This window comes from Eutrigla gurnardus (assembly GCF_963514095.1).
Source record: "Eutrigla gurnardus genome assembly, chromosome: 2".
Classification (NCBI taxonomy): domain Eukaryota; kingdom Metazoa; phylum Chordata; class Actinopteri; order Perciformes; family Triglidae; genus Eutrigla; species Eutrigla gurnardus.
Genome location: NC_139916.1, coordinates 6,927,647 through 6,935,487, shown reverse-complemented (window position 1 = coordinate 6,935,487; position 7,841 = coordinate 6,927,647). Strand labels below are relative to the sequence as shown.

The 7,841-nt window shown below is 42.0% G+C and overlaps 2 protein-coding genes across 2 annotated transcripts in view; both read right to left on the bottom strand.

Annotated features, from left to right (window-relative positions):
• Window positions 1-16: 16 nt before the first annotated feature.
• LOC311026830 (PAK4-inhibitor inka2-like) lies at window positions 17-2,289 on the bottom strand. Its single transcript, XM_084030526.1, has 3 exons — window positions 2,238-2,289; window positions 2,088-2,138; window positions 17-1,054 (listed from the first exon to the last, which is right to left on the bottom strand). Exons 2-3 carry the CDS (start codon window positions 2,088-2,090, stop codon window positions 125-127), a joined length of 933 nt encoding a protein of 310 aa, XP_083886652.1. The 5' UTR covers window positions 2,091-2,138; window positions 2,238-2,289; the 3' UTR covers window positions 17-124.
• A 1,397-nt stretch (window positions 2,290-3,686) lies between these two features.
• LOC311031905 (guanine nucleotide-binding protein G(i) subunit alpha-2) overlaps window positions 3,687-7,841 on the bottom strand; it is a 28,556-nt gene continuing 24,401 nt past the window's right edge. The window contains exons 6-9 of the mRNA XM_084038471.1: window positions 5,970-6,099; window positions 5,427-5,580; window positions 5,113-5,305; window positions 3,687-4,796 (exon numbers count right to left, since the gene is read on the bottom strand). Coding sequence (XP_083894597.1) covers window positions 5,115-5,305; window positions 5,427-5,580; window positions 5,970-6,099 — 475 coding nt within the window. The 3' untranslated portion in view covers window positions 3,687-4,796; window positions 5,113-5,114. The remainder of the gene's footprint in view (window positions 4,797-5,112; window positions 5,306-5,426; window positions 5,581-5,969; window positions 6,100-7,841) is intronic.

Genomic DNA, 7,841 nt, shown 5'->3' with positions numbered 1-7,841 from the left:
ACACTTTCATTAACTCCAAAAAAAACACTTTTATTCCAGAAGCATCAACATTGAATCCAATTATAAAAATAGAACCATTTTATTCAAATTAGTGTTAACGGTCAGTCCGGAGGTTCAACATCCCTTAAATGTATCCAATAATGTCATTGCATATGATGGGTTGTCGGCTGCCTGTCTTCAGGAGGGCGGTGAACTGGTGGAAGTCGGTGTCAGGTTGGTGCAGGCCTGTGTGGGACTGGTGAAAGAAAGGTTTGAGAGTCTGGAGTCCCACAGGGCAGGACATCCGTTTGGGAGCCTCCGCGGCCCTGCAGCCCCTTGTGGAGTCTGCCGACCTCAGCCTCGGCCTCGCCTCCACACCTTTGGACATCCCCGCCAGTCTCCGCCGCATGTTGATCAAAATGTCTTTGGCGAGGCGGCGGCCCGCGGTGGGCTTCAGCTCTGTGGGCTCAGGACACTCCGGGAGGTCCATCCAGTTCTTTATCAGGTCAGCAAAGCTGTTGTCCCCCAGAACCAGAGGCTGTCTGTTCCTGCTGCGGCTCAGCAGCGATGTGGTCCAGTCCTCTGGGTCGCTGGCCTCAAACGAGGTCCACCGCTCCAAGCAAGCGTCCGAGGTGGATTTGGGCCGGATTCGGCCGGAGGGGCCTCTGTTTGTGCGGAGGCAGGCGGAAGAGGAGACCCTCACGTTCCTGGTCCTCCTCAGCACCACCCCTTCATCCTGCCAAGAAGCCTCGGAGTACCCCGAGTCAAAGTCCAGGCTCTTCTCACTGCTCGGGGAGCCTTGTGCCAACCGTTCGTGCTCCTCCTCCTCCTCCTCCAGCGGGCTGGCCAGGCAGCAGGCGGAGTCATACGTGCCGGCTTCGCTGGCGTCCGATACTCGCAGGTGAGTGAGTCGCTCCTGCTGCGCCCGCTGTTTGCAGAGACGCGTCACGGCAAACGAGCGAGCGCACGGTTCGCTCAGCGGCCTCGGCCGGCTGATCTGCTTCAGGTCCTGCAAGGATCTCATCATGCACTGCATTTGGTCCCGGAGGCAGTCGGACGAGTCTCCCAGACACAGCTGCAAAAAAGACACAAAGAGTCAGCGGTGCTGGCAGAATCAAACAATGCTTTAAAGTCAACACAAACAGCTTCACAGAGCACCAAAATATCCCATCATGCTCTGCTGCCGGTCTAGCTACAGTTGCCTTTGTTTCTTCCATAACTGGGCCAATAAGATTTTTACCAGCTGAGCTCACTGTTCTCTATGAGCATATGAAGCATTCCTGACAGACCTCAGAGCAGTTTTATGGAGACCATCTCATGCGGCGTGAGTACAGAACATTAAAAAGTCATGGCTCTGGGAACAGGATGCACATTTGTACAGAAGCTCTCCGCTGCCTTCCCAAAAGTGAGAGGGGAAGTTTGAACAAAAGTAGGGCTGGATGGTGGAGGAGTGCCGAGGCACATATCCTCTCTGGACTCCCCTAACTCACAGGATGTCCATTGGACTGTATTATTAAGCAGGAAATGATGGCAGCGTTTTGGAATTACACAAGGATCGTGTTACAATTATGAATCATCTTCCAGCTTTCAGATAAACAGTCGATGCAACGTTGCTTCGTACAGTTCCACCTAAACTCCTAAAAAATCCTCCAAAAATAATCAGTAGCTCAACTTTTTTTGTTGTTGTTGCTTTTTGCCCGGGGGATGTAAGGACAACACAATGCCATGATGTTATCACAGCTGTGGGTGCTGGACCATTTGGGCCCTGGGGGGGTGGTGGTGGGGGGGCATCCTCAGTGGGACTCTGTGGTCAGACTGCACCTTTTAAAACGTGCTGTTCTCCTCGGCTGCCTTCACACAAACAGCAGAATCACCCAGTTGTATGCATTTGGCAGGAACAGTGTGGTTTGAATTAATTGTGACCTTGGGGGGTTCACACTTTAAAAAAAAACAAATCTTTAAGAATCAGTACAAAATGTACACTGACTTCTGCACAAAAGAAAATTAAATAAAGGGTCTGAAGCAACGACTTATCCATCTTCACTACTAAGCCTCTGCATGCACATATTCATCCAATATATCAAAGCATGTGGGGAAAAAACACTTACCATTGCTTGTGAGGTAATATCTGCAGTGAAGTTCAGAATCCCGTTAAGTTTCTGCAACACAAACAACGTATTAAATAATGGATTTTTTGTTTTTTATCATGAAATTTCTACACAGACACACTGATGCATGAGAGGGTTAATAACGCTCACCTTTGCATGTGGTTCAGCGTGAACGCTGATCGGTCGTCCTGTTCATCTCCTCATCTGAAGCGCATGAAGGTCCGTCTGCGGACTTTTGACGATGCGGAGTCTCTCGCTGCAGCCAATCAGCGCAGGGCATCGCAGAATCAGCCAATGGCGAGTCGTCTGAAAGTAGACCCCTCCCGCTGCAATCACAGCGGCTCCTACTGTAACTCTGACTTTATTGGGGAGCAGATAGAAGATTCTACATCTGGATTCTGGATGTAAGACGCGGTTTATTTACGTAGAATCAACACATATTTTTAAATATTACATTTAATTATTTGTCCAGATTTTTAAGACTAACGACTCATTGTAGTTTCATAAAGCTGTATAGAATATAAAATGCCACTGTTGTAAAAGTTGTCTCGACTGAAAAAGCTTGATTTACTCCACCTTGTGGAGCTTTGCAGTCATGACCTCACATATGAGGCCTTCCATTCTCTGAATAAAACCCTTTCATTCACTATTCTTCTCTAAATGAGTGTTTAGAATGACAAACATGGTGTTGGGCTCAAGCAGTCGTCATTTCATTTGCAGATGAGCAAACCGTTTATGACACACATCCTCACTTCACCTCGGTGGATGCTGTTAACACACTGTATTGTAATTCGGCTGCAGTGGAAGGAGACTTCTCAAGTGATCATGTCATTGTATGCCACAAACAAGGAATTAAAAAGGAAAAGTATGTCATTAAAATGTCATACCATATTATATGACATAGTCATGCAACATACCACAGTAGTGTGCAATGAAAATGTCTTTAAAATGAAATAGTACGCCAAAAGAAATTAAATATAGTATTTGATAAAAAATGTCATAATATAGTGTCATAAAAATGCTAGAAAAACATATAACAGTGCCATTAAAAATGTCAGTATACAACATAAAATGTCATTTAAAGTATCATACTATGTACTGTAGTATATTAAAATGATATTGTACTAGTGTGACAACTATCATGTAAAAATGTCATGTAGAATGTGATAAAAAAAATTGCATGAAAATTAATAGTGTGGTTTGTCAAAGATAATGCTGCATAGAGCAATGTACCAAAAAGTTTTCCTAAAAATGTCGTAGTAGAGTGTGTCATAAAAAGTTGTTAAAATGTCATTGAATAATAGAACATGAAAGTGTCCTCAAAGTACACATCCAGACAACATCTCCCTCTAGTGGAGTAAAGTAGCATAACATCAAACACTCAAGTCCTTCAAAATTATACAGTAATTTAGTTTCCACATTATTCCAAAACTTCTATATCATTTTTTAGTTTATAGATGAGTTTTGATCCAATGATGGAGGAACAGAATAACACGTTTAGTGTATTTTCATTTTAAACATCACACTGTAGAATAAAAGATAATGTGAGGAAACTTTTATTTACATATAACAAGTGAATTACTTTTCTCTTAATAATAATAATAATAATAATAATGAACCACTATCATCCATTTTTCTCTGTTTTGTTGGTGCGTCTTTAATGGTGGGTTATGTGAACCGAAGTGGAGTAGAAATAGCCCTAATTCACACTATGGAGATAGCATGACTCTAAAGAACAAGTGTAAACAGATATCAAGGCACAAACATATGTAAAAAGACTTGGAATGGAACAAATATTACAGGACAGAACCACTTAAAAATCTTGCAGATATCTTAGAAGTGACACATAAACATTTTTGTTTTATTTCTTCAAAGAAGTTACTTGAGGAATGTAATTTGTGGCGGGTACAAGCTAATCTATGGACATCCATGCAGAACAATGCACAACAATACAACTGTAAATATTGATTCTGTGTAAACATCGTACAAAAAAACGGCTTCCCTTCGTCCATTTTTCATTCTGCATGCTAGTTTGGCTTCTTCTAAAAATAAGCTCTGTGCAGTCAAAAGGTTCATAAAATGCCAACATTTGCTAACAGTTTATGTGATTTCTTTTTATAAAAACTTTTTTTTTTTTGTACTGTAATCTTCTTTAATAAACTGCAAAAGCAAATAAGGCAAGTAAAATAAAAAAAGCGTGAAATGACGACGTCAAGAAACAAAAACAGACCCGTAGAGATAACTACGGTTTGAAGGTTGTTCTTAAACTGGTCCTTGAAGGATGAAAAACAAACTTTAATTGCTGTGTTTTTATCTGCCATGTGGCACGATGAGATAATGTGTTATTATTATAAGCTTCCTCTTCCGGCAGCTATCTCCCTCTTAACCAGTCGAATAATATAATTTAGGTTACAAATCTATTTAAATGTAAAAACCAGTAAGGGTTCCTTGCTCAAATATATATTTACAGGCACTCAATATCAGTAGTATGAGAACCCCAAGGCCATATATATATATATATATATATATATATATATTAAAAAGAAATGACAGATAATGTGATGGTGTGATGGTTGCAAATCAGTGATTGTTGAAGGTCTTTACGGTTCCCCCTCCAGGAATCAAGTCTTATGGTTTTCATTATGAAAAGCAGTAATCGTCACATGGCTGGTTGAGTCTCTCATGCAGTCTGTGTGCGTCGGCGTCGTCCTGCAGGGACAGACAGAGGAAGACGAAAAAAGCTCCTTTAGACAAATGCATTTCACTGTTTTAATGCACGGGGACTTTAAGTTTACTTATTTATCCTGTTTTACTTACTGAGGTTTTGAAATTAATACATAAATAGAGAGGTTTTTTTTTATTTTTGCTTAAAAATGTCTCAATAAATGGGATTTTTTAATCAAATTGTTGCCGATTCATAATCACGAATTTTCTTTTGATCAACAAAATGACTCATTGACGAATCATCGAAGCTGTGTGCCAGTTAAACGATCTCAAGCTGTCCGGTAACATCTTTCCATCCTACCTTTAGAAAAGCCCACAGTCTTTCAGGTTGTTCTTAATGATGACGTCGGTGACGGCGTCGAAGACAAACTGCACGTTCTTGGTGTCGGTTGCACAGGTGAAGTGGGTGTAGATCTCCTTGGTGTCCTTTTTCTTGTTCAGGTCCTCGAACTTGGTCTGAATGTAACTGGCTGCCTCGTCAAACTTGTTGGCTCCTGGGAAGCGACAGTTTGGGAAGACGAGGAAGGCATTTTGTTATCGAGCCGACAGATTAGGTTTCCGTATGTTGAGGTTTGTGAGTGAGCCGACTGAAGCCGCTCAACCGTTAAAGTGCACCTGTGTACTCTGGGAAGCAGATGGCGAGGGGGCTGCGGGTGATCTTCTCCTCGAACAGATCCTTCTTGTTGAGGAAGAGGATGATGGAGGTCTCGGTGAACCACTTGTTGTTACAGATGGAGTCAAACAGCTTCATGCTCTCGTGCATTCGGTTCTAAAGGAGCAGAAGTGGGAGTCAGAGTTGTCTCCTGTTTAAAGGGGAGGAGCCCTGCTGACCGCTCGCTTTAAATTCAGCAGCAGTTCAAGAAAAGTGGGGTCAATCGATTCAAGTCACTTGAAAGATTAGCTTTTTATAACATAATTGCACTCTATTGATTCAACAGTAAATGGATCATTAAAAGACACATTTACAACCTGGAGCTCGCTACCATTAAGCTACAATAAAAAAAAGGAAGGATGGGTGATTTTAAATGCCTTGTAATGGCTTCAAATCTAAACGGCATCAAGCTACAAATGAGCCAAAGAGCAGATTTATTCAGCCGGTAAAGTGATCTCACGCGTGCAGATGAAGACACGCGTGCTGGACGGGGAAGTCCTCCTTACCATCTCCTCATCCTCAGCCAGCACCAGGTCATAAGCACTCAGTGCAACGCAGAAAATAATGGCCGTCACTCCTTCGAAACAGTGGATCCACTTCTTCCTCTCGGAGCGCTGGCCTCCCACATCAAACATCCTGCAAAGGGGGCGAAGCAGAGGAGACGTTGTGGAGGAAGGAGGTCGCTATGGGAGACAGTGAGGTGAGGCGGAGTGTCGAAGAGGACCACCACATACAGCACAGCTGCCATCTTTGAAGAGGACACTTATTTCTCCCTTCCATACGTATTAGAAAAACATCCTATGGATCGCCTCCATGTATTCATCAGGAAACTGGTCACAACAGAACGGCTGCTTTGTTTTTATTATCCAGATCTGTTTGGCTGTTTAATAAAGCGTTGGGTATTTTAAAAACTGCAAGAATCTGAGAGCTTTGACTTTTATATGACACATTTTGTATGTTCACCTATTACACTATGCAAGACTTTGATCTGCTTCGGTGTAGGTCCTGTTATAAAATGTTTAAACACTTATTGTATCTTTCTCATGCATCCTGAAATACCTCTGGTTTCATTGAGCAAGAGCACTGAGGGAAGAATCTAATTTATTTGCTCAGCTCTTAGTGGGATTGTGATAATTATTGAGCTTTTAATAGCTGGTATAATTTGGCTTCTAACTCGCCGAGTTGTGCGTTTCGAGCCAGAAGAGTCGATCGCTTCTTCTTGATGCTAATGTCGGGACGAAAATAAATTCTAGCAATTTGTTTAAAGCAGGTGAAGGAGTCTGGTACAATGATGTCACTGGTAATAGGGACTAATTCCATGATAAAAGAATGATGACATGCAGTTACTTTAATCCAAGCTAAGTTTTTACCTTGCTGCAGTTTCACAAGTGTTGTTTTTTTTTAAAAAATGTATGTATCACCAAATAACACTGCAAGAAAGAGATGAGTGATATTACCACTGATGTTAAATACACCCTGGCTGAGGTCGAATAGTCAAAAATTAGGTCCTAACTCCTTTTCCTTGACCTCTGGGGGAAAAGGTCACGGGGTTGAGGAAAGGTGGAAGGAGAACTCAAAAGGATTTCGGAAAAGTCGCCCGCGGTGCTCAGAATCCGACCGGACTTTAAGGCACCGTTGACTGACGTGCGCTGGAGAAACAACAATCCTTCCTGTTTGACTGTTTGCTGTATTTACATTTCATTTGTTTTTGTCAAATTTGTAACATGATTGAAATAAATACAAATATCATTAAATTATTATCACTGTCCACACACATTTATCAACACAATTCCAATTATTATATGTCTGCATGAAAGTAATTGTTAAATATGCAAATAAGCATATTGTTTGTTTTCATGAACGGCCGAGGTGTGCGCCACTTTAAATGTTGCTCTCGCAAAGAATTGTGGGTCGGCGTAATCTCCTTTCCTTTTGCATAGGAAGCTCCGTTGCATCCTATGTTAAAGGAGCTCTGAAAGGAAGCATTGGAGCTCCTTTCCTTTGCATTTAGAGAATCAGAACGGCTCTTATTGTTTACTTCCGGGTCACTCCTAAGCAAAATAGACTATTCTACCGCAGCCCCTCTCACATTGGGTGAGTTGCTAAGAGTTCCCAGGCCTGGACTCTCACATTGCTTATAAACGGCTGAATCACCTGTTTTGATAGAAGAGAGATGGCGTGTGAGTGGAGATATCAGTGCAATTACAGCGTATTTGTTTCATTTTTTGTTTCCAAAGTATTCCATTAACATTAATAACGATGTCTATCATGACGGGCAAGCCTATATGACAATGCACTGTTTAAAGGCATCCATCAGTGCACTGCAACTCATTTTCTCCAGTGGAAGGGTGTTTTATCGACCATGCAGGCATCATAAA